The sequence below is a fragment of the Temnothorax nylanderi genome, unplaced genomic scaffold (genome assembly GCF_030848795.1).
Source record: "Temnothorax nylanderi isolate EJ_2023f unplaced genomic scaffold, tnyl_v1.0 TNYL_tig0028_pilon, whole genome shotgun sequence".
NCBI lineage: Eukaryota > Metazoa > Arthropoda > Insecta > Hymenoptera > Formicidae > Temnothorax > Temnothorax nylanderi.
Genome location: NW_027249090.1, coordinates 1,480,751 through 1,508,387, shown reverse-complemented (window position 1 = coordinate 1,508,387; position 27,637 = coordinate 1,480,751). Strand labels below are relative to the sequence as shown.

General features: G+C 30.3%; 2 protein-coding genes and 2 long non-coding RNA genes across 9 annotated transcripts; 2 read left to right on the top strand and 2 right to left on the bottom strand.

The window, feature by feature from the left end:
* Positions 1 to 2,707: 2,707 nt before the first annotated feature.
* On the top strand, positions 2,708 to 26,676 carry LOC139770321 (uncharacterized). 6 transcript variants are annotated; one of them, XM_071702222.1, is made up of 21 exons: positions 2,708 to 3,054; positions 7,584 to 7,670; positions 10,723 to 11,067; positions 11,432 to 11,770; positions 13,166 to 13,282; positions 13,420 to 13,545; positions 15,176 to 15,517; positions 15,907 to 16,251; positions 16,616 to 16,957; positions 17,348 to 17,683; positions 18,080 to 18,421; positions 18,812 to 19,144; positions 19,537 to 19,878; positions 20,261 to 20,593; positions 20,967 to 21,308; positions 22,459 to 22,587; positions 22,739 to 22,864; positions 23,053 to 23,163; positions 25,999 to 26,091; positions 26,364 to 26,426; positions 26,559 to 26,676. In XM_071702222.1, coding segments are annotated over exons 2-20 (4,467 nt in total). In that variant the 5' UTR covers positions 2,708 to 3,054; positions 7,584 to 7,668; the 3' UTR covers positions 26,386 to 26,426; positions 26,559 to 26,676. The 6 variants fall into 6 exon arrangements, 5 of the variants coding, with proteins under 5 accessions (XP_071558323.1, XP_071558324.1, XP_071558325.1 ...); XM_071702223.1 differs by lacking the exon at positions 7,584 to 7,670; XM_071702224.1 differs by lacking the exons at positions 2,708 to 3,054; positions 7,584 to 7,670 and adding an exon at positions 6,928 to 6,998.
* On the bottom strand, positions 6,067 to 6,836 carry LOC139770328 (uncharacterized). The gene is made up of 2 exons (XR_011717712.1): positions 6,577 to 6,836; positions 6,067 to 6,187 (listed from the first exon to the last, which is right to left on the bottom strand). It is a non-coding gene; the product is annotated as an uncharacterized lncRNA (long non-coding RNA).
* On the bottom strand, positions 7,342 to 8,296 carry LOC139770329 (uncharacterized). Its single transcript, XR_011717713.1, has 2 exons — positions 7,865 to 8,296; positions 7,342 to 7,452 (listed from the first exon to the last, which is right to left on the bottom strand). It is a non-coding gene; the product is annotated as an uncharacterized lncRNA (long non-coding RNA).
* LOC139770327 (coiled-coil domain-containing protein 115) lies at positions 26,433 to 27,637 on the top strand. Its single transcript, XM_071702231.1, has 2 exons — positions 26,433 to 26,676; positions 26,826 to 27,637. The coding sequence occupies exon 2, from the start codon at positions 26,893 to 26,895 to the stop codon at positions 27,394 to 27,396; it is 504 nt and encodes a 167-aa protein (XP_071558332.1). The 5' UTR covers positions 26,433 to 26,676; positions 26,826 to 26,892; the 3' UTR covers positions 27,397 to 27,637.

Sequence of the window (27,637 nt, the reverse complement as noted above, 5' to 3'; positions counted from 1 at the left end):
CATTTTTTCCACAAAAAACAGCAATTTTTTTAAAAGAACAAGCACGTTTGTTTTAAGTAAATGCCAGAGGTAGAAGGTACAGTTCTGTTTTTAAACAATATTGTTTATCTTTATATTTCTCCAGTCCTAAAGCTTATAAAGATTTAGCAGTTTCCAAATTATTTTGTATGCCTGATCCTCTTACATTAAACCGATCTACACATACCTTTTATTTCACTCCAGGCATTCAAAATATAGCATTTGATATTAAAAATTAAAACTGAAACAATGAAAGAAATTGATAAATATTGTGTTTTATGTCTGGACGAAATGTCTTTAAAAGCACATTTATTTTATAATTCAACAAGAGATAAAGTTGTAGGTTTTCAAGATATAGGGTTAAATAACATATATATATATAACGAACAATGTTTACCTGTATGTAGTATGGCTGTAATGCTAGTCAGAGGTATATGTCAATCTTGGAAACAACCATTGGCATATATTTTTCAAATTCAACTATTGCAAGTTCTCATTTATTAAATATTTTACAAGAAGCTATAACAAGTTTAAGAAATATATTGGTTTAAGAGTTTTATGTGTTACCTCAGATATGGGTTCTAATTTTGTAAAGTTGTCTGAGTATTGAAAAACAGTACTTTGAAAATAATAATTAAAAAATATTTTATATGTTTGATGTACCACATTTATTAAAAGCAACGAGAAATAATTTATTAAGACACCATTATATAGATGGTGACAAAAGTACATCGTGGCAATACATAAATTATTTGTATAATATTGACAAAAATAAGCAATATCGTATTGCACCTAAATTAACAGATGCACATGTTAATCCTAACAATTTCCAGAGAATGAAGGTGAAATATGCTACTCAGGTTTTAAGTGCCACTATGTCAGCTGCTTTTAAAGCATATATAAGTTTAGGCGTATTACCTGCCAAAGCTACATTTACAGCAGAGTTTCTAGATCGTTTTTTAACAAATTATTCGATATTTTAAATGCTTCTACGCTTTATAATAGTAATCCTAACAAAACAGTTTTTACAAATTCAAATGAATTCATTTGAAATCATTTTTTTCATTTTTTTCATTTTTTTATTCAACATCAATAGAAAAAGATAGTTACAGAAACTTTTCACTTTTCATGTTTCCGCTCTAAGGAAAAAGTTACATCGCTACCCAGAACTCGACTCAATCTACTCGAGGAGAAAAGGGATGAACGAAAGAGAGAATTGCGGCCAACCGTCCTTTTTTGTTGGGTTGCGTTCAGTAATTTAACCTATAGCATTAGGGGCTGCACATAATGAAAGGAATAGGGAACAGGGAACAAGGAAGAGGGAATAAAGAATAAAAAACAGTTTAATATTAACATATGTATTATTCACATGGCATGCAAAATAGAGAATAAAATTTTATTACTGTTTCTTAACGCTATTTCTCTGTTCGTCTATTCTGTGTTAATGAATTAAATATGTTAATGAATTTTATATATTAATATTGAACTGTTTCCTATTCCTTTTATTGTGCGCAGCCCCTTAGAGTCGTAGTATAAGTACACACAGTAGAGAGACTGAACTTTTTTGGTGGTAATAAATGTTATCCTACAGGAATATAGCGGCCTATATGTATGACAAAGAGAAAGATATTTCTCTCTCTTTCTCTCTTAGGGCTCAGACACAATGACAAAAATAAGGAATAAGATAAAGGAATAAGGAATAAGGGAATGTCGCATCTCACTTCAGTACATGTACATTAAAGTGAGATGCAACATGCCTTATTCCTTATTCCTTTATCTTATTCCTTATTTTTCTCATTGTGACTGAGCCCTTACGCGTTCGTACAGCCCAGAAGATGGCGGCGAGTCCGTGACCTGGGACCCACCACTGACTACATTAAAGGTGCCGACGCTCAGCAACGCTCAGTGTCACTACTGTATGTACTTATACTAGAGTGCGTTCAGGAATTACGTTTAGGTGCACTTAGGTAACTCTAATGCTATAGTGTACGTAACTATAGCTTACACAGTAAAAAATTTTGTGAGAATTTAACACATTTCACATGTCCCAAACGGTCCACCAAAATTTTTGTGTTATTTTAACACAAGATAAATATGTCAAAAAGTAACACAAAATATTAACACTAAGAAATGTTTTAATATCAATTTAACACAAAATATTCAAATAACATAACCACATAATGTTAAATTAACACTTGGATATGTTAAAAATTCAACACAAATTTTTACACAAGATGAATATGTCAAAAAGTAACACAAATATTAACACTAAGAAATGTTTAATATCAATTTAACACAAAATATTCAAATAACATAACCACATAATGTTAAATTAACACTTGGATATGTTAAAAATTTAACACAAATTTTTAACAACTATTTTGAGTGGATTGATTGGAACATAAATACACAATGTGTTAAAATCTTTTTTACTGTGTAGAGTTACCCATGTTAAATTTTTGAACGCACCTCTGTGTTAGAGTTACCTAGGTGTGCCCAGGCGTAATTTGAACGCACCCCTGCTGTACTTTACGACAACAATTGAATACCATTGACCAATCAAATGTCTGCTAAACAGAGGGAGGACGGTCGCAAAGCAATCCGTCTTTATCTTCTCGTGACCCGGGCGCTAGCATGGGAATTCACATTCCAGTGTTGTATATAGTTCTATGGCTTAGTTTACACCGTAGAAACTCTTGATACGAGTATCAAGCTGGTGCGGACTAAGTGTTAGATACGTTTCTGTTTACATCGACCCGTGTTAAATCATATTAGTGATTTTTTCAAGACGTTTTTTAATTTCGATTATGTATACAATGGTTTCAACTTGTATGTATCAAGCCAATCAGACAGCACATTAAGAATTTATTTGATACGCGTATCAACTTAGTCTGATACAGGCTGTTCTCGAGTATCGTACCATTCTGATACTCCTCGTTTACATCGATCGTACCAACGGATTTAGTCCTAATATAATACTTGGTATGCGTATCAAATGCTCGGTGTAAACAAGATTACACGCTGAAACTTAAGACGGTAATCATATGTGTATGCTGGATATTCACTTGTCTGCCTATGCATATTGAGTTTTTATTCGTATATTCGATTTTATGTACAATTAAAATTTTAAAGCTAAAAAAAATCACTAACAAGAATTCGTGGCAAAATCAAAAGGCTGATAATTGCGACCATATCCAAAATCAAACTACACACGGGTCCAGGAGTTTTAATTTTAACACACATCTGTGCGACACTCTATTTCAAAGTATTTAACCTTTTTGCTATGGTGGCGTTGGCCAAAAAGCGATTATGAGGTACGGCAGCATAAGCCGCTAGCGTTCGCCTTGGAGCGAAGAAGTGCTATTACTCCACTGTTATAACTCGTTGCATTAAAGATATAATTTTTCAAGCATAAAAGTAAAACGGGATTTACATAAGTACAAAATTATATTTTAAAATTATATTTTATTATTATTTTAAATGTGTTTTTTAAATAATATTACTTGTTCTAATAAATATACTTGGAATAATATTTTGATTTCACTTCTTTTTTATGCCATTATATTTATTTTTTTTGTGTTTTTTAAGTAAATATTTTCTTTATTTTTCTAATATTATTCATAAAATTATTTTGCGTGAAACATACTTGGCGTTCTTTTTTACATTTTTAATGTCTTTTTAGTGGATATATATATGCGGCAGTTTCCTTGACCGGGGCTACAAGGCGTTACTTTGAGCATCAGGTGACACAACCATGATTTTCATTTTTTTACTCCAAAACTATATTTTTTAAAAATCTGGAAAAATTATATGTTAAAATAGATACTAGTACAATGTTTTTGCAAAAAAAATTAAAGGTGTCACTCTAAAAGAACACAAAAAAAAATTATTTGAAAAATTTAAAAATTTTTTTCAGCTTTATTATTTGTTCAAAAATTACAAAATATTTTCTTTTAAACACCATTATTAATACCTACAACATATATTTTTTTCATAAAAATTGGTCGAGCCGTTTTCGAGAAAGAAATTTTTTATTTTTTTTCTTTCTTCCTCCATAACTCCTTCAAAAATATAATTTCAAGGTCAATATTTGTAGGAGTTCAAGGTCACATGGGTACTAACTTACGACGCCAATATCAACTTCATACTTGCGGAGGCAATTTTTACATGCTTATCCTCCTATGCCCTTTATATATCAAAGGTTTTATATTTTCATAGTTCCCATGTAATTGTAAAAAAGAAGTGATATTCGTACAAAACACACCTTTTTTAAAAAATTTAAAGTCTTGCGGAAAGAAACGATTTAAATTCACCCTAGAGAGGAGAGAAGAGAGAATTATCACGCTTCACACAATAAAATTACTTCAATTATGTGGCGTCTTGCGCAAGAATCTTCTTTTATACTGTTCGCAATCATAAATGATATCAAGAGCAAATGTATGTTACAAACGTGACGCAAATGTTATAAAAGTTATGTTACAAGTTATATTATATCTTTTGATGCATGTATTATGTTATCTTTTTATTGTCTTTTTTATTATATACAAAATATATGTATTCTTTTATTGATATTTATTTTTTTCTCTCTTTCTTGCCCTCCTCTCTCTCTCTCTCTCTCTCTCTCTCTCTCTCTCTCTCTCTCTCTCTCTCTCTCTCTCTCTCTCTCTCTCTCTCTCTCTCTCTCTCTCTCTCTCTCTCTCTCTCTCTCTCTCTCTCTCTCTCTCTCTCTCTCTCTCTCTCTCTCTCTCTCTCTCTCTCTCTCTCTCTCTCTCTCTCTCTCTCTCTCTCTCTCTCTCTCTCTCTCTCTCTCTCTCTCTCTCTCTCTCTCTCTCTTCAGCTCTAGAAACAATGAATTTTTTTATGCCTTAATGCAATTTTCATGCGTTAATTTTTTATATTACTATTTTTAAATAAAAGTATATAAAAAGATTAAATAAATTTAAAACATAATCATATGTCTTGTAAGCTATATTTTTCATATCACTTTATTAATCTTGCGATTTAATACTTTCTTAATTTTACTGAAGATAACAGTGGGGAAAAGAAAAATAAGTTTGTCTTTTTATATATATTCATTGAATAAATGCAAACTAAATTTTAATATGTTGCATCTTCCACAAAAATTAAATTTCTTTAAACTTTTAAAAAAGTAAGAAAATAATAAATTTGTTTTTTTTATGTTCAATTATGAATCTAAAAACATTAATTTTTTGTAGCTGGTAAACGAGTAAATATATCCATAAATATTAAAAAAATGTTGCATAATAATATATTGAGAACTTTATATCTTCTTTTAACACCTCATCAATTCGACTCTTCTAAGTTCTAATTCAGTGACTACCACATGATAAAGTTGATATTAATAAAGGAATAACCATCACATATGTAATGAATATGAATATGGATGATTATTTTTAATGTTTACACATAGCGTTTTGCTGGTGATTGAAGCATCAGCAACAAATCTTGTAAAAATATATAATAATGCTGCAGAATAATCATAAATAAAAATTAAATTTTATAATAATATGTTGCATTTTGCATGGAAATGTCGTTTTATTTCGTTAGCAATTGTAAATCACATTTGCAAAGTATGAATGCATATAGCAAACGTGATGTGCATGTTATAAAAATTATGTTGCAAATAATAAAATATTATAGTTTTGTTTTTTTATCGGAATGCATATTATTATTTCTTTATTAAACATAAAACATATATTATTTTATTGAAAACCATTTTCTTGAAGATAATCAATAAGTTCTCTTTTTAAATTGCTACATGCTATTTTTATGTTAGCTTTTATTTCTTTTATGTTCATTATTATATTTTATATAAAAAGATAAATTTCTAAAAGATGTGAAGTATCAATGTCAAGATATTACGTCAAACTCACTTTAACAATCCTGAGTAAAACTTAATAACTTCTTCTTTAAAATTTTAAGGGTAAAAGCACTTGAGATAAGGTTGAGGTATATAAAGTACCAATAAACTTGTCTTTTTATATTCAATTCATGAAGCTGCAGACTTTATAATTCAAAACTCAGAAATTATCCATTTACAGTAGTTTATTTCTATTTGCTTTCATTTACAATATCCACTTGTAATAATTTCTATTGTTTTCCAAATATAAACTGCAATCTCATTGTCGTGACTGCAAGTCCTCTGTAACTGCAAGTCAAAAGTTGATGTTAATACAATTGATACACACTATCATATTATTATGTTAAAGCTTTTGTTTTTCGGATTTTAATAATTAATTTACTATAGAATTTATTATAGGTATTATAACACTAGAATGATAAACCAGTTTTTGTAATTCAACAAATTAAATTAATATTTAACAAATTACATATATAAATTTATTATTATATATATAATATTACATTTTCCAAAATTGTCAAAATGTCCATTTGATGTATCATCATTCATCAAACCAACAGAAAAAATAAATTTAATTGTGTTATTGAAAGGTATAATAGCAAGATCAAAAAAGATTATATAGTTGGAAAAAGAACATATAAAAACATTTATTAAAATATATGTTAAACAAATTGTACCTTCTGTTTTTAAATTCAAACGACCTTGCGGCATCTTCCACTGGCATCTTTTTTTTCGCCTGGAGGACACTCATCTCTTGGAGGAGCTTGTATTATATGTGATTCAGTGACCACCATCGTGATAAAAGTTGATATTAATAAAAAAGTGATCAATAAGTATGTAAAAACCGTATTGGTACGGCTAGTCTCCATGTTTTTGAAGAATGTTAGAAAATGAAAAGAGAAATCAAATCTAGGATCTTGTACAGCAGTAGAATATAGCTGCGGAGTAAGCACAGTTGTGAAGTAATTTTTAGTTTGTAGTATTATATGTATATATATATATATATACACGGAAGAACTTTTTTTATATAGTTATAAATGACTCTAGTCAACGACAAATATATATGATAAACGCGTTTACATCCAATAAAACTTATATTGTAAGTAATAAACATCATAATTTTGTTTTGTGCAACGCATGTATGTTATAGTTTTTTCGTGAAAAATATAAACTATGTTATTTTTATTTAAATTTATTTAATCTTAAATGTCATGTTCGATTCTTTATGTGTTACTTTTATTATTGTTGTTGTCATATAAAAAAAAGAGAATTTTATGAAAGGCTTAAAATATCATCCTTAATAGTCCTGAGTAAGTTAATGGCTTCTTCTTTAAAACTTTAAAGATGACCATATGTATATAGATATCGGAAAAACATGTCAATGATTTTGTCTCTTTATATGCGCATAATGAAATTACGAGTGTAAAATCAAAACTCAATAATATATTTATTTTTGTATAGTTTATTTTTGTCTGTTAATTTATTCTTTGCTTATATAATTTTCTCCACTGTTTCCCAAATATATACTGTAACTGCATTACTGTCAGATTTTCCTGCAAGCCAAAAATTGATGTTAATATAATAATTGGTTGTTGTCATATTATATAATATTAAAATTTTTATTTTTCGCAATTTAATATTTAATTTATTATAGAAATTAATGTAACATTTAAATGTTTTATAGGGACAAACTTTGTATATGTCTATATGTGTATATTAGACAAACATACGTACTAGTTCTGATAATTTGACAAATTGGAGAATTACATATGTAAGTTTATTACTAGATGTATAATATTACATTTCTCTAAATTATCAAAATTAATACGTTAATTATATGAGGCACAGTCAAACCAATTGAAATAACGATCAGTTGTATCATTAAAAGATAAAAATAAGAAAAAGATTATAGTTAAAAAATGTATAACAAAGTAGTTGTTAAAATATATGTTAAACAAATTATACCTGTCTTTAGATTCAGAATATATCTTTGCATTTTTTACCAACTTGTACTTTTCCAGGAGGACATTGAATCGGAACATTTATGACGTTTGATTCAGTGATCATGATGAAAGTTGATATTAGTAAAAAAGTGATCATCAAATATAAAGAAAATATGTTTGTACGACTTTTTTCCATGTTTTTGAAAAGTTACTTTCTGGAAATTAAACCAAGAATCAAATCTGAAATATGTTGCATAAAATGATCACGGTTATAAAATAATTTTTATCTTGTGACATTTTGCGTGAAAATTTTCTTTTATACTGCTAAAGTCATAAATAATTTTAGTGAAGAATAAATATATATGACAAGAACATCACGATTGCACATAAATATAAAACTGTAATATAATATTAAAATATCTGTAATGTAATTTTTATTATGTACATATATATAATATAGATACATACATACCTATACATATATAATAATCCTTTATGAGAAACGTGTTGTTATAAAAAAATTTTTTTTAAATTTATTTTAATAAAAATAACTTTTTTCATATAAAAAAAATTTTTTTTAAATAAGTCTTTAAATATTATCATTTTGTAAATCGTCTAAGTTCTTTTATATTGTTCCTGAATTATTCAATAATTTCTTTAATTCTCAAGGAAATGAGGAAGAAAAAGTAATAAAAAACTTGTCTTTTTTACAACCGATTAATGAATCTATAATATAAATAATTATGCCATTTGTTTAATGCATATAAACAATTATTTTATATAGATGCATGATGAAAATTTTATTATTATTAAAAATAAAAATATATTATATGCAAAGTCGTACATAATGCAGAAAACATAGTTAAAAGATGCAAATAAAAATCAATTGTCACATTGCGTGATCTATCTATTCACAAACGTTTTGAATGAATAATAAGCCTCCAATTGTTCTAAATAGAATCGTGCATTTTATTTGATAAATTAATTAAAAGGCCATTGTAGTTATACATTTACGCTTTGTAATAAATTTCTATCATGTCACGCTTAATGTAATTATTGAAACCTGTTATTGATTAAGAGTTTATAATAACCAATTTTACAAAAAGCTCATTTTTGCAATGCTCGCGGCTTAAAATCAAAATATGAGGTGTAGAAGTACGAGATACGATCTCTAAAATGCGTACTAACGCTTTCATAATAAATAAAAATTATGTTTGTGATGATTTATGTAGTTGAGTCGAATAAAATTACAAAGTAAGGATTATTTTAGTGTAATCGTTTCAATTTTAAATCTTATAGATACAATAAAATATGTTTACAATTAACGCTACTTATATACTAATTAATGCTATTATTATTACGTGCAAAAAAAGGACAGAAATTAGTTTTCTGGTATGAAACCTAATCTCATAAATATTACTCCAAATTCGTACTTCGATTTCGAGTATCTCTTTGGTACGAAAAAATATCGAAAAATTAACCCCACCACCGCCATTCCCGTAAAATTCTACCCCTGTTTCATATATAATTCTTTAAAATTCGGTCTATTAACAAATGAGTAGTTCGCGGAAAACGTTGCAAGAAATACGTCAAAAAAACTACGCAACCGGTTTAAAAAAAATCGGTATCGAAAAATTAACCCCACCACCGCTATTCCCGGAAAATTCTACCCCTGTTTCATATATAATTCTTTAAAATTCGGTCTATTAACAAATGAGTAGTTCGCGGAAAACGTTGCAAGAAAACGTTGCAAGAAAACGTTGCAAGAAAACGTTGCAAGAAAACGTTGCAGTCGTGCACCCGAAGTTACCCCCCCCCCCTCCGGGAAAGACGTAGTTCTACGTCAAAAAGTTAATAAAATTCGCTAGGTAGACGTGCTATATACAAACTCATTATTGAAAAAAATTTTGATCTAATTTTGTATAATCTCATTTGTGTTTCTTGTTACAAAAACAATTATATCTGAAAGTTTACATCAAGTTAATAAAATAAATTAGTAACATCTGATTTTTTAAATGATGTTTCTTTGTGATACATATTAGTTGTGTACGTGTTCTAAAAAAGAACACGTACACAACAACTATAATAACGAAATATCATTAAGAAAATCAGATGTTACTACACGGAGAGAATTTTTTGTTATATTTTACCCTTAAATTCACTACAAACTTGGGAAAAATTGGCAACCAAGAAATTTTTAAAATATACAAAAGACATTTTACAAACAACGTGGTAAAAATTACCAAGCAGATTGGTAAATTTTGAAAAATTATTGAAATTTCCTAGATATATTTTAGTAAAATTAATCAAACATATTTCATATTTTAATGTAATAGATATTAATATTTTCTATTATGGTGAATATTAATCAGAATAGCTCGCATAAAATTCTTGGTGGTACATGTTGTCCCACAACTACCATGATTTCAGGGTAATTTTTAAGAGAAAATTCTCTCCGTGTACTAATTTAACCTATTCACTTGATGCAAACTTTTGGATATCGTTGCAAATATTTTAAAGAAACATCAGATGTTAGTGATTTATGATATTGACTTGACACAAAAATTCTGATATTATTGCTTTTATAGTAAAAAATATAAATAAAATTATAACATTAAATACGAATTAAACATTTTTTTCAATAATGAGTTTGTATAGAGCACGTACACTTTGCGCGTTTTTTACCTTTTTTGAAAAAGATAAGTTTGGAAATCTGTACGCGATCTGGTAATTAGGCAAATTTAAACTATATATCCATATAAACATACAATCCAATAAATAAACCATGCTTCTTTTTGACCTTTGTGAGAAATTCTGGAAATGCATATTGAGGCGACCACTGTATCACATTCAGTGTCAGACGATTAATCTGTATTACAGGACGGTTATAATGGCACCGACAAGAAAACGTAGCAAGTTGTGGAATTATTTCGAGGAGTTGAATCCTTCGCTGGTAAAGTGCACGACCTGTAAAAAAGAAATTAAGATACCTAATCCAACAAATCGCACAAAAATAATGAGAGCACACTTATTTAATGTACATGAAATATTTCTCGATAATGACACTCTTTCACTACCTGACGACTTAAAACAATATTACTCGGAATTACCGGGATATAAGGCAAAATGTAATAATTGCGGCGAAACAGTATCCTTCTTATCAAATACTGTAAATTTACGAAGACATTTAAGAAGACATTCCACAAGAATCCTGAGTCGAGATGAGTAAGTACACAATCAAAAAATTATTAAAATACTAAAAATTATGAAATAAATGTAATGATAAAACAATCAGTAACTAAAGAATATTGAGTGAATAAAAGTTTTTATCGAAGCATCCATATAATATTTATATGCAATTTTGATCATAAAAGTGCATGTACATGGTGCGTTTTTTATTTCTTCTTTTTTTAAATATGTTTGAAGATCTGTACGCGATCTGGTAATTAGGCAAATTTAAACTATATCCGTATAAACATACATCCTAATAAGTAAACCATGCCTCTTTATGACCTTTGTAAGCAATTCTACAAACACTTGTTAAGGCGATCACTGTACTACATTTAATATCAAATTATATGTATTACAGAACAGTTATGGTACCGAGAAAAAAACGCAGCAAGTTGTGGAATTATTTCAAGAAATTGAAACCTTTGTTAGTAAAGTGCACGATCTGTAAAAGAGAAATTAAGGTATCATACCCAACACACTGCACAAAATTAATGAGAATGCACTTAAGTAGACATGGAATATTTCTTGATAATGACACTCATACACTACCTGACGACTTGAAACAATATTACTCGGAGTTACCGGGATATAAGGCAAAATGTAATAATTGCGGCAAAACACTATCTTTCTTAACAGATTTTGGAAATTTACGAAGACATTTAAGAAGACCTTCCATAAGAATCCAAAGTCGAGATGAGTAAGTACACAATCAAAAAATTATTAAAATACTAAAAATTATGAAATAAATGTAATGACAAAACAATTAATAGATAAAGAAAATTGAGCGAATAAGAGTTTTTATCGGGGCATCCATATAATATTTATTAACAATTTTGATCATAAATGCGCCTCTCAAAACGTGATAATAATAATTTTTCCATTATTTCGCATTTATTTTAAATAAATTTGTATAGCTTATTTTTACGTTCTTTTATCCATCATAGATAAAGACAATTAAGAAAATTAGGTTAGATATTTATTTGTTTGACATTAGTATTGCAGAAATTCGAGGTAGATATATAAACTGCATGATTTATACATAGTTCTTATAGATATTGAAATTAATGAGCGGAAGTATGTATATACAGAGTATTTTCTAATCACAAACGAACAAACATTCATACAAACAAGAAACGTATACACACACACGTACACAAACAACGCAAACACGTACATGTAAGCACTCAACATTCACAAATACACGCGCATATGTACCCTTTACATATAAAGAAAGCATCAGGTTATCTGAAAGAGACTCTGATAGACACTCAGATTTTACTTCAAAGCTTCATATTCTTTTATCTTTCGATTTTATTTGGTTGTGACACGGGAGACATTTGTTCAGAATCATAAAAACTATAATAACTCAGAACGGAGCAACCGAGTGTTGACAGGGGTTTTCTTTTATAACAAACGGTTTTTAATGTATCAAAAATTTTATATTTTTATGGTTTTAATTGGTGATCGTATCCGTCTTATGTTTAAACGCGTACTCACATTAAGACAGCCTTTATTAGAAATTATTTATTAGGAAAACGTTTTTTTTCCGAGCGACTTTTATATAAGCGATAGATAAGTAAAATACGACCGATAAAATATACAATCAAATTAAGAAAAAACGTTATTATAACGTACAAAATATACAAAATATAACGTACAAAATATCATAAGTTTCATTAGGGAGATGCGCCATTTTATGGTCAGGGCAGGAATCGGTAGCTTAATAAAATTATTTGTGTAAATTTACGTACATTTTTTTATCTCACCTAAAGCTGGAATAGAACAATTGCGTTAAAATAGCGTTTTCCTTTCTTGATTTTATATTATATCGGTCGTGTTTCACTTATCTATTAATCAAAAATTCAGTCTAGACATTAATTATGCATGACATTAGCATTACGGAAATTCGAGGTATAAAACATTTTCTCTCTATCTCTCTCTTTCTTTCTCTTGCTCACTCTCATTTACAAACTTCACTCTATTATGGTTCACCGTCAATAAGTACATAATAGCATTACTAATAAGTACAGTTGTAGTATTTCAATATTTTATTATCTTTTTCTATTTTTAATTACATCATTTTTCTATGCAGACCAAGCACTTCAAGTTTAGCGGATAATACTATGGATCCTTCTGCAGAACGTCAAGGTCAAGATACATCTGATTTGCCTGTTCAATCATTTAAAGAAAAAGCAGACGCACTTAATGTGTAACTATTCGTTTTGCTTATATTATACAATATAATGATATATTAATATTTAAATATTTACTCTTTTGCAAGAGAGTAATTTACAACGTTAATGTTTCAAATAATTCCGTTTCTAATTACTCCGTATTTTCATACAGACCAAGCACTTCAATTTCAACGGGTTGTGATACGAATTCCGGTGTAAAATGTCAAAGTCAGGAAACAGTTGATTTGGATCCTCAAACATGTGGACAATCGAGAAAAGAAAGAAGAGCACGTGATGAGTAATTGTTTGTTTGTTTATATAATACAATATAATAATACCTCATTATTGAAACATTTACTCTTCTGCAAAAAGATAATTTATTATAGAATAATATTTAACGTTAATATTTTATATAATTCTATTTCTAATTGCATCACATTTTGATACAGACCAAGCATTTCAAGTTCAACGGGTTATAATACGAATCCTTCTGCAGAACGTTAAAATACTGCAGAAAAATACCCTTGCTTCTGTATTATTGACGTTCTTTTTATTTGCAAATTCATACATATCAAAAGTTTTATATTTTCATGGTTTTCATGTAATTGTAAAAAAGGAGTGATATCTGTACAAAAATACTTTTTTTTTAAGTAGGGGAGACCGGGGCTAAACAGTCCGTTTTTTTTCGGTGCCGATTTTTAACAACAAAATAAATAATTGTAGTTAAATATGGTATACCACTGTAAAGAGTGAACCTTTAGCTACAAAATTTATATAGGAAATTTTTGTCTACGTCGCTTTGTTTAACCGGTATAGAGCAAAAACGACAACGGTGGAAAAATTGAAATCTAAAAAATGCCGGGGTATAACAGTCTGCACTGCATTTTCAATACATATACGTACATCTAATTCTAAAAAATAATAGGATACATGCAATAATTGTTTTTTAAGAAAAAAATATAAAAATTTATTTAAAATTTTTATGCGAAACATTATTAAAAAATAGTTACGAGGGTTCCTCTTTCCGCAGAAGTCACTCGCTCGACTTGTTTCACTCCTCGACGTCCGATGACTCTATTCGGTGTCTGAACGGTTGTAATTCCCGTCTCATCCATATTCCATATGCAGTGAGCCCGAAAATGCCTTGGAAATGCACCCGGACTGCTTACTGACCGATTAGCCCCAAACACAAGTTTCAGGTTTGATCGCCCACGAAATATTAGACATCAACGATCATGAAAAAACTACACTGGATTCGTGTTCAGCATGCATTACTCTTTATAATCACGTACCTCGAGATTTGGAGAGCAAATATTATTGCAGATATTACAAAATTTCCACGCGCAGAAAATGTAACTTTCACCTTTCGAAAACACGTTTGCCCTCGTAAAAATCATAACACGGCAGGTAACCTGCCGAAACTCCGTTGGTCACATGGGTACTATAAGCAGCGTTTACAATGTTAATAGCGAGTTTGCACAATATACAGGTTCCGAGATATTTGATTAGACGTATTTACCCCGTAGACGTTTTAGCCCCGGTCTCCCCTACTTTAAATATGTACAAATTTCTTATTAATAATTTTCAAATATCTTGACACATGTCAAGAATATTGTTTTGAGTAATTCTTACAATGACTTTATGGTAGATTTGCGGGATACATAAAACCTTATAATAAGGTGATAAGTATAAGGTTTGAAAACTATTAGTAAGAAAATATCTTTGTTGTGAGAAAACTTACTTAAAGGAAGTAAAATAAAATAAGTAAAGTGCTTTTCTTCGCTGTCGAATGATTATTTTTCTGTGTGTATAAACATACACTTTAATAAAAAAAATTACATCTCTTTTTGACTTTTGTGAGAAATTCTACAAGCGCTTTCTATGACATTCACTGTATCACATTTAGTATCAGACAATCTGTATTACAGGACGGTTATAGTGGCACCTAAAAGAAAACGCAGCAAGTTGTGGAATTATTTCGAAAAATTGAAGTCTTCGCTGGTAAAATGCGTAATTTGTAAAATCGAAATTTATATGCCTCATCCATCAAACAGCACAGCAATAACAATAGGACACTTAAATAGACATGGAATATTTCTCAATAATGACACTTTCGCACTACCTTATGATTTGAGGCAATATTACTCGGAGTTACCGAGATATAAGGCAAAATGTAATGATTGTGGGAAAACAATGTCTTTCTTAACAAATATTGTACGTTTACGAAAACATTTAAGAAGACATTCCACAAGAATCCAGAGTCGAGATGAGTAAGTACACTCAAAGTAAGTACATTCAAAAAATTATTAAAACACCAAAGATTATAAAATAAATGTAATGACAAAACAATCAATAGATAAAGAAAATTGAGCGAATAAGAGTTCTTATCGGGGCATTCATATAATATTTATTTGCAATTTTGATCATAAATGTGCACGTACACCTGGTGCTATTTTTACCTTTCTTTGAAAAAGATATGTTTGGAGATCTGTACGCGATCTGATAATTATGCAAATTTTAACTATATAGATATATTCATATATAAACATACATTCTAATAAATAAACTATGTCTCTTTTTCTTCTTTATGAGAAATTCTACAAACGCTTGTTGAAAAAATCACTGTACCACATTTAATATCAGACAATATGTATTACAGAACAGTTATGGTACCGAGAAAGAAACGCAGCAAGTTGTGGAATTATTTCGAGGAATTGAATCCTTCGCTGGTAAAATGCACGACCTGTAAAAAAGAAATTAAGGTATCTCACCCAGCAAACTGCATAACAATAATGAGAGTACACTTATTAAAAAAACATGGAATATCTCTCGATGGTGACATTCTCACACTACCTGACAACTTAAGGCAATGTTACTCGGAATTACCGGGATATAAGGCAAAATGTAATAATTGCGGCGAAACAGTATCTTTCTTAACAAGTTTTAGAAATTTACGACAACATTTTTTAAGAAGACATTCCACAATAATCCAGAGTCAAGATGAGTAAGTACACATTCAAAAAATTATTATAATACTAAAGATTATAAAATAAATGTAATGACAAAACAATCAGTAACTAAAGAAAATTGAGTGAATAAAAGTTTTTATCGGGCCGTCCATGTAATATTTATTTGTAATTTTGATCATAAATGTGCATGTACACTTGGTACGATTTTTACCTTTCTTTTTAATATGTTTAAAGATCTGTACGCGATCTGATAATTATGCAAACTTTAACTATATATCCGTATAAACATACATCCTAATAAGTAAAGCATGCCTCTTTATGATCTTTGTGAGAAATTCTACCAACGCTTGTTGAAACAATCACTGTACCACATTTAATACCAGACAATATGTATTACAGGACAATTATAATGGCACCGAGAAGAAAACACAGCAAGTTGTGGAATTATTTCGAGGAATTGAATCCTTCTCTGGTAAAGTGCACGACCTGTAAAAAAGAAATTAAGACACCTGATCCAACAAGACGCATAAAAATAATGAGAATACACTTAAGTAGACATGGAATATACCTCGATGATGACATTCGTAAACTACCTGACGACTTAAAGCAATATTATTCGGAGTTACCGGAATATAAGGCAAAATGTAATAATTGCGGCACAATACTATCCTTCTTAAGAGAATTTAGAAATTTACGACAACATTTAAGAAGACATTCCACAAGAATCCTAAGTCGAGATGAGTAAGTACACATTCCAAAAATTATTAAAATACCAAAGATTATAAAATAAATGTAATGACAAAACAATCAATAGATAAAGAAAATTGAACGAATAAGAGTTCTTATCGGGGAATTCATATAATATTTATTTGCAATTTTGATCATAAATGTGCACGTACACCTGGTGCGCTTTTTATCTTTTTTTTTTAATGTTTCAAGATCTGTACACAATCTAATAATTATGTAAATTTTAACTATATATCCGAATAAACATACATCCTACATACATCCTAATAAGTAAACCATGTAATAAGTAAACCATGCCTCTTTATGACCTTTGTGAGAAATTCTACAAACGCTTGTTGATGCAATTGCTGTACCACATTTAGTGTCAGACAATCTGTATTACAGGACGACACCGACAAAAAAACGCAGCAAATTGTGGAATTATTTCGAGGATTTAAAACCTTCGCTGGTAAAGTGCACGACCTGTAAAAAAGAAATTAAGACACCTATTCCAAAAAGACGCACAAAATTAATGAGAGCACACATATTAAATGTACATGGAATATTTCTTGATGATGACACTCGCACATTACCTGACGACTTAAGGCAATATTACTCGGAGTTACCGGGATATAAGGCAAAATGTAATAATTGCGGCAAAACACTATCTTTCTTAACAGATTTTGGAAATTTACGAAGACATTTAAGAAGACATTCCATAAGAATCCAAAGTCGAAATGAGTAAGTACACATTCAAAAAATTATTAAAATACCAAAGATTATAAAATATATATAATGACAAAACAATCAATAGATAAAGAAAATTGAGCGAATAAGAGTTCTTATCGGGCCATCCATATAATATTTATTTGTAATTTTGATCATAAATGTGCATGTACACCTGGTGCGCTTTTTATCTTTTTTTTTTTAATGTTTCAAGATCTGTACGCAATCTAATAATTATGTAAATTTTAACTATATATCCGAATAAACATACATCCTATAATACATACATCCTAATAAGTAAACCATGTAATAAGTAAACCATGCCTCTTTATGACCTTTGTGAGAAATTTTACAAACGCTTGTTGATGCAATTGCTGTACCACATTTAGTGCCAGACAATCTGTATTACAGGACGACACCGACAAAAAAACGCAGCAAATTGTGGAATTATTTCGAGGATTTAAAACCTTCGCTGGTAAAGTGCACGACCTGTAAAAAAGAAATTAAGACACCTGAACCAACAACACGCATACAAATAATGAGAATACACTTAAGTAGACATGAAATATTTCTCGATAATGACACTCGCACATTACCTGACGACTTAAGGCAATATTACTCGGAGTTACCGGGATATAAGGCAACATGTAATAACTGTGATAAAACAATGTCTTTCTTAACAGGAAAGGCATATTTACGAAAACATTTAAGAAGACATTCGATCCTTCCAACTAGAATCCAGAGTCGAGATGAGTAAGTACACATTCAAAAAATTATTAAAATACCAAAGATTATAAAATAAATGTAATGACAAAACAATCAATAGATAAAGAAAATTGAACGAATAAGAGTTCTTATCGGGGAATTCATATAATATTTATTTGCAATTTTGATCATAAATGTGCACGTACACCTGGTGCGCTTTTTATCTTTTTTTTTTAATGTTTCAAGATCTGTACGCAATCTAATAATTATGTAAATTTTAACTATATATCCGAATAAACATACATCCTACATACATCCTAATAAGTAAACCATGTAATAAGTAAACCATGCCTCTTTATGACCTTTGTGAGAAATTCTACAAACGCTTGTTGATGCAATTGCTGTACCACATTTAGTGTCAGACAATCTGTATTACAGGACGACACCGACAAAAAAACGCAGCAAATTGTGGAATTATTTCGAGGATTTAAAACCTTCGCTGGTAAAGTGCACGACCTGTAAAAAAGAAATTAAGACACCTGATCTAAAAAGACGCATAAAAATAATGAGAATACACTTAAGTAGACATGGAATATTTCTCGATAATGACACTCGCACATTACCTGACGACTTAAGGCAATATTACTCGGAGTTACCGGGATATAAGGCAAAATGTAATAATTGCGGCAAAACACTATCTTTCTTAACAGATTTTGGAAATTTACGAAGACATTTAAGAAGACATTCCATAAGAATCCAAAGTCGAAATGAGTAAGTACACATTCAAAAAATTATTAAAATACCAAAGATTATAAAATATATATAATGACAAAACAATCAATAGATAAAGAAAATTGAGCGAATAAGAGTTCTTATCGGGCCATCCATATAATATTTATTTGTAATTTTGATCATAAATGTGCATGTACACCTGGTGCGCTTTTTATCTTTTTTTTTTTTAATGTTTCAAGATCTGTACGCAATCTAATAATTATGTAAATTTTAACTATATATCCGAATAAACATACATCCTACATACATCCTAATAAGTAAACCATGTAATAAGTAAACCATGCCTCTTTATGACCTTTGTGAGAAATTTTACAAACGCTTGTTGATGCAATTGCTGTACCACATTTAGTGCCAGACAATCTGTATTACAGGACGACACCGACAAAAAAACGCAGCAAATTGTGGAATTATTTCGAGGATTTAAAACCTTCGCTGGTAAAGTGCACGACCTGTAAAAAAGAAATTAAGACACCTGAACCAACAACACGCATACAAATAATGAGAATACACTTAAGTAGACATGAAATATTTCTCGATAATGACACTCGCACATTACCTGACGACTTAAGGCAATATTACTCGGAGTTACCGGGATATAAGGCAACATGTAATAACTGTGATAAAACAATGTCTTTCTTAACAGGAAAGGCATATTTACGAAAACATTTAAGAAGACATTCGATCCTTCCAACTAGAATCCAGAGTCGAGATGAGTAAGTACACATTCAAAAAATTATTAAAATACCAAAGATTATAAAATATATGTAATGACAAAACAATCAATAGATAAAGAAAATTGAGCGAGTAAGAGTTTTTATCGGGGCATCCATATAATATTTACTTGCAATTTCGATCATAAATGTGCATGTACACTTGGTGCGCTTTTTACATTTCTTTGAAAAAGATATGTTTGGAGATTTGTACACGATCTGATAATTATCATGCAAATTTTAACTATATAGGTATATATTCATGTATAAACATACATTCTAATAAATAATTAACCATGTCTTTTTTTTTCCTTTGTGAGAAATTCTGCAAACGCTTGAAGGCGATTACTGTACTACATTTAATATCAGACAGTCTGGATTACAGGATGGTTACAATACGCATCAGCAATTTATGGAATTATTTCGAGGAACTGAAATTTTCGTTGGTAAAATGCAAAAAGTGCAATAAACACATTCATGTATCTAATAATAAAAACCGTATGCGAACATTCAGACAACACTTATCAAAAATACATGGAATATTTCTCGATAATGACACTCTCTCACTACCTGACGACTTAAAACAATATTACTCGGAGTTACCGGAATATAAGGCAAAATGTAATGATTGTGGTAAAACAATGTCTTTCTTAATAAATATTATACATTTACGCAAACATTTAAGAAGACATTCCACAAGAATCCTGAGTCAAGATGAGTAAGTACACATTCAAAAAATTATTAAAGTACTGGACTATAAAATAAATGCAATAAAACGATCAACAGTTAAAGAAAGAGCGCGAATACAAGTTTTTATCAGGTCGTCCATATAATATTTATTTGCAATTTTGATCATAAATGTGCACGTACACCTGATGGTGCTATTTTTACCTTTCTTTGAAAAAGATATGTTTGGAGATCTGTACGCGATCTGATAATTATGCAAATTTTAACTATATAGATATATTTATATATAAACATACATTCTAATAAATAAACTATGTCTCTCTTTCTTCTTTATGAGAAATTCTACAAACGCTTGTTGAGGAAATCACTGTACCACATTTAATATCAGACAATATGTATTACAGAAGAGTTATGGTACCGAGAAAGAAACGCAGCAAGTTGTGGAATTATTTCGAGGAATTGAATCCTTCGCTGGTAAAGTGCACGACCTGTAAAAAAGAAATTAAGGTATCTCACCCAGCAAACTGCATAACAATAATGAGAGTACACTTATTAAAAAAACATGGAATATTTCTCGATGGTGACACTCTCACACTACCTGACGACTTAAGGCAATATTACTCGGAGTTACCGGGATATAAGGCAAAATGCAATAATTGCGACAAAACATTATCCTTCTTAACAAATGTTAGAGATTTACGAAGACATTTAAGAAGACATTCCATAAGGATCCAAAGTCGAGATGAGTAAGTACACATTCAAAAAATTATTAAAATACCAAAGATTATTAATGCTTATTTGCAATTCTGATCATAAATGTGCTTCTCAAATCGTAATAATGATTATTTTTTAATTATTTCGCAAATATAATTTAAATAAATAAGAATCGCTTATTTTCACGTTCTTTCATGCATCATAGACATAGACAATTCAGATTAAAAATTTAGATTAAATATTTATTTGTTTGACATTAGTATTGCAGAAATTCGAGGTAGATATATAAAATGTACGATTTATACATGGTTCTTATAGATATTTAAATTGAATAGCTCTATTTAATAAAATCTACATAGGACAACTCTCAAATCTCTCATCCACTGATTACGTAGATGAATAATAATTAATTAATGAATAATAATTAATAAAAGTTTCTGTTAGACAACAATCAACCGTTCTTTGTAGTATTTGAATACAGGTTGTAGGCCTACAAATGTCAGCATAGTGATATTGATTATTTGTTATCCTTGAGTTATTATTGTATATGTATATAGCACCAACGTAATTTCTGACATATTGTACAATTTTTCATAAGAACATTCTATCATTTTAGATCGTTTTAATTGGTGAACGTATCCGTCTTATGTTTAAACCCGTACTCATATTAACCCGTTAACTGCCTTAGACGTTTCTCAATAACGTCATTGTAACGTACAAAATATCATAAGTTTAATTAGAGAGATACACCATTTTACGGTCTCAGGACTGGATTTTGATAAACTAATATAATGTTATTCGTGTGAATTTATTTTTTTAGAATTACATTTCCTTATCTCATCTAAAGCTAAAATACATCACATTAAAATAGCGTTTCATCCGCGTTTCACCTTAACTCAATTTTATATCATATATATATCGTGTTTCACTTATCTATTAATCACAAATTCAGTCTAGACATTAATTATTTGACATTAGCGTTAAAGAAATTTGAGGTATAAAATTTTCTCTTCCTATCTCTTTCTCTTCCTTCCTTCTTCTTATTCTCACTTACAAAACTTCACCCCATTGGCGGTTCACTGCCAATAAGTACATAATAGCATTAATAGTAATACATACACTTATAGTATTTTAATAATTATTACTTTTTTCTATTTTTAATCATACCACTTTTCTATACAGACCAAGCACTTCAAGTTTAGCGGATGATAGTATGGATCCTTCTGCACACCGTCAAAGTCAAGATACATCTGGTTTGCTCGTTCAATTATTTATTAAAGAAACGACAGAAAAAACAGACTCACTTAATAAGTAATTATTCGATTTTCTTATATCACACAATATAATAATATCTTGATATTTAAATTTTTACTCTTTTGCGAAAGTAATTTTGCAAGAGAGTAATTTACAACGTTAATATTTTAAATAATGCTATTTTTAATTGCACCGTTTTTCAATGCAGACTAAGCACTTCAATTAAATCGAGTTTTGATACAAATCCTACTGCAAAATGTCAAAGTCAAGAATCACCTGGTTTACCTGTTCAATCATTTAAAGAAACGGCAGAAAATGCAGAAATACTTGATGAGTAATTATTTGTTTTGCTTATATATCGTATAATGTAATAGTATCCAAATAGTTATATATAAATATATATAAATATAAATATTGACTTTTCTGCACAAATATAACTTACAACTGTGAAATTTTTAATAATTACTTTCTCTTTTTTATTTTTAATCACACGACATATCTGTGCCGATTAAACACTTCAAGTTCAGCGGGTTACGATATGGATTCCAATGCAGAACGTCAAAGACAGGAAACATTTGATTTGACTCTACAATCATGTAAACAATCGAGAAAAGAAACGAGAACACATAATGGGTAACTATTCGTTTTGTTTATATCACACAATATAATGATATTACTCTTAAAATACTTACTCTTCTGCAAAAGAATAATTTATAATTTTATAATACTATTGTGTATGTGCTTCTTACAAAATTATTATTGAAAAATCATTTGATCCAATTTAGTCTTATAATTTCATTTGTATTTCTTACTACAAAAACAATGACACCCGAAGGTTTGCGTCAAGTGAATATGATAAGTTAGTATAACATCTGGTTTTTTAAAATAATGCTTCTTTATTATACTTGTGTAGAGTAGAGCGGGGTCAAAAGTAACAATTTGACTTTAGAACTTGATTGTGGAAGAACTATTACAGTAAAAGAAAAACTCTTGATACCCTAAGTTAATGTGATCATTTAATTTTATGGAAATTCTCCTATTTAAATCTTGTGATAAACCAAATAAGAATTATTAATTAAAAACATTGTGCGCGAATGGGTGAAGGACACTTGCGTTCGAGGTTATTGAATAGTCGATGTGAGTTTGTAACGAAATGTCTATAATTACGAAATGTCTATAATTAAAATTAATGCAATTTACAGTTATTTACAATGCTTTTAATGGATCGCTACCAACTTATTCTCGCGGGCGAAGTCGCGCGGAGAAGGCCGTCACTCGAAGCCCGAGCTTTATACGGCGAACTGCGGAAGAAACGTTTAATGCCCGTGTCACACTACGTATCGCGGACGCGGATCGAATTGGGATTACGGATCGCGGATCGGATATCAGCCAATCACAGATGAGCTGCTCGTCTATGATTGGCTAGATAACGATCCGCGATCCGCAATCTCAATCCGATCCGCGTCCGCGATACGTAGTGTGAAGAGCACTTAAGACCGATCGAATGTGCCGAACACGAAGTACGGAATCGCAACGCGTTAATTCGACGTACAGTACAGAGCGATTTCTACTTGTCTCGTCCAAGCGACTCGGAAAACGAATGCCGAGCAGCGCGCGGAGGACCGGAGCTCTACCGGCTCGCACTTCGTACCCCCCGTTCGCGCTCCGAAATTGCACTGGGCCAATCGACTATCGACACCCCGAGACGTACGTAATTTGACAATTTTGAACTGTTGAGCAGTCCTCGGGGCCGATAACCGATTAGCTGTTTTCGTATACGTCTCTCTCCTTGTCCCGGGTGTTTACCTCTCGCTCAGAGGTTCCCGAGACAAAGGGAGAGAATCGGTACACGCGGAAGACGCGTGACACTGTTTTGGTCTCTCGAAACTTCTCGATGTCCTCTCGGAAACACGGCGACTATTCGCCGAAACGCGAATATATTTAGCTTGGCAATTTAATTCCTCGAAATAATCTGAGTGCGTCTCGAGAGAAATCCTGCTATAATTCAGAAGGCAGTTCGATTTCGAACAAACATAAACGAGGGAAAATATTACAATCGCCCCCGACTCTGGGTCGGTTGCAACACTTAGGGGATCGATAGTAACAGTTTTAAATAATCAAAATAAAAAATGTTTATTCAATAAAAAATAATAATTTCTCTTATATTAACAAAAACAAACTAAAATATTCTTATTCTCATACAACAGAAGTAATATAAAATATTATTCTATTAAAACATAACTTCTTTATATCAATTATAGAAAACATTAACTTTGTTCATTTAATTATAAACATTTTTTGTTCTTATATTTTTAAACGATAGGAACACAATGTCTTTAAGGACTAGTACAAATAAAAATTAGTTTGAATCACAGTTGTTACAATCGTCCCGAATATGTTTTTGAACTAACTTGAAATTTTTAATAATAAAATGCCAAAAATGAATAAGTAATAATTATTATAATAAGCAAAAATAACGAAACTCAAATATAACCTAAAAGAAAAAGTACTTACTTGCAGTGGATATATTATATTAAAAGTTTAAGATTGTTGGAAGAAACTACTTTACGGCCTCAAAAACATATTTTATTTATTGCACACATCCACTCAATACCCAGGCCGCAGGCGTTCTGAGACACGTTATAGCTTGTTCAGCTTCATCCGTTAACCAAAAGACGTATGCGCAACTATGCCTATAACTATAGATATTTGATTTGTTACTTTCGCCCCGCGTTACTTTTGACCCCGCTCTACCCTACATGTTCTTTTTTTAGAATAGGTACGCATCCTGTTTTTTTTTATTATTAAGATTAACGCACAAAAAACACTTGGTGTGTCCTTTTTATGCTATTCGTGTGACATGTGCTACATATTTGTGGCATAAAAATGGTACGCCAAGTATTTTTGTTTGTGAATCTTTAAATAATAAAAAAACAAAACAGGTTGTGTACCCGTAATAAAAAGAAACTGGTATAAAGGCCTGTTGTTTCGTATTCAGATTTTGAAATTGATAGGAGATACATATCTTTTATTTGAAATAACCCGGACAGCACACATGTCCAAAAGCGGGACATAAGATGTCTAAAGACATATTTTAGATGTCTTACACGAAAAGATGGCTAAAAGACGCGTCTTTATTTTCCGATTTTGGACATTGTGCTGTCTGGGAAGTGTGAAAGTGAAAGAAAAAAAATGTGAGAGAGGGAGAAAGAGCTATTAGATATTTAACATGTAATATGAATATATAAAATAAGTTATAAGTTAATATTTATCGATACATATAAGATATAAATAATCTCGATTGTAATTGGTTGAAGATCAGTTTAATATTTATATCTTACATGTATCGATAAATATTAACTTATTTTATATATTTATATTACATGTTAAATATCTAATAGCGCTCTTTCCCTCTCTCTCACTTTTTCTCTTTCCGACACTGCAACGTATATACATATACATTTGCAGATGTAGCACGGACGCGCACCAAAATGATGTTTTATCGGCAGTGTCGGAAAGTGAACGTGGCTACGTAGTACCAATTTCGAAAATGGATGTACACACGGGGACAGGAATGCCTTAACACATGAAATTGCACGCGTATCGGAGCATATTCAGAGCGCGTGCTCCGTCTCTAGATATTCGTTCATCATGACTGTAAGTATCCGCGCAAGACTCTCGTATAGTAATGCAGCGTAACGTAACGTGGGTCAACGCACAAGAAACGTAAGTATTGGTTACGGCGTTATACATATACAAGAGTCTTGTGCGGAGGGTCTTAATTACTCGGCAAAGTTGTCCCAATATATATTTTAAGAATATTTTATAATACAGAGGCTTTCGACGGTCCCATGAAAAAGGCCGGGATGGCCTCTCTCATCTCAGGCTTCTCTCTGGTACGGCTGAAAACAATTTCAGAACGAATTTTTCTTATCGTGTTGAAAACAGCGTACACTTTGAGAATAACCTCAATGTCACTTGACTTTTAATAAAAATAATAATGAAAGTTTGGTTGAATCTTCTTCAAGGATTACAAGAGACAGGAGAAACATATTTAATTTGTCAATGAAACAGGATATTCAGAACGCTAATTGCAAGATTGGTGAAAACGATATTTATTAGCGGTAATCGATATTTAATATACACGTAAGTCTTTTCATATAAAATAGACAATATGTATGTTTTTTTTTAAATGATAGATATATCTTTTAAATTATACATCTTTTTATACTTATTTCTCCAGCAATGAAGAAATGTTTGTACAATAGCTTCAATCTTCGATGTTCTGCTTTCAGATAAAATCTCTTTGTCCTACGTACACTACAATTATTAAGTCTTGTGGTGATAATCACATATTACGAAATGGATAAAAACATGGATGTTTTATCAGAAGAGATTGACGAGTTGATGTTACGTAAATTAGAATTAATAGAGGAAAAAGTCCGTGGTAATATTCAAATGGAAACGTTGCTGAAGGATGGTCACATTGAATTGGCAAAAGCGAAATATATTCGTGGAAAGGAGAATATCAGTATGTTACAGGTTCCAAACAAAGAGGATACAGTGACGTCCTTGTTTGATTTGGAAACTAAAACAACAGATGAAGATAATGATACTGTACCATGTTTTGACATCAGTTTTAAAAAGTTAAGCGATGACGCAGATGGACCAGGGGATCCTATAAAATGGTTCGGCGTACTGGTCCCGCAAAACTTGAGGAACAGTCAGAAACGTTTCCAGAAATCCACCTATCTTGCAGCGAAGATAGCAAATGTACAGGCAGAGCTCATTTATGTACTTTCCAAGCTTAAGACATTGTGTATCCAAAAAGATAGTTTATGTTCTCCAAATGGTATTAAAACTTAATCAATGAACAAAGATAAACAATGATTTTTAGAAATTTTGTTATATAATAAGAATTTAATACCTAAAGAAGTGATGAATTCTAAATCATATACAAAATCTCCTTCGGGCCATAATAAGAACATTTTTTTTAATGTGTAATATATTAGATATCCTAGTAATATATCAGAAATTAAAAGTTGTAAAACATCTATTCTAATATATAAAATATATATGTAGACATAATATAGATACATATGTTGGA

Excerpts from the sequence above, each read along its gene's own strand:
- LOC139770327 (XM_071702231.1), top strand. The coding sequence starts at position 26,893 with ATGGATAAAAACATGGATGTTTTATCAGAAGAGATTGACGAGTTGATG.
- LOC139770321 (XM_071702221.1), top strand. The coding sequence starts at position 10,628 with ATGCTTCTTTTTGACCTTTGTGAGAAATTCTGGAAATGCATATTGAGG. Across the intron at positions 16,252-16,615 it reads ATAATCCAGAGTCAAGATGA|GACAATTATAATGGCACCGA; the intron begins GTAAGTACACAT and ends TATGTATTACAG. Across the intron at positions 21,309-22,458 it reads AGGATCCAAAGTCGAGATGA|ACCAAGCACTTCAAGTTTAG; the intron begins GTAAGTACACAT and ends TTTTCTATACAG.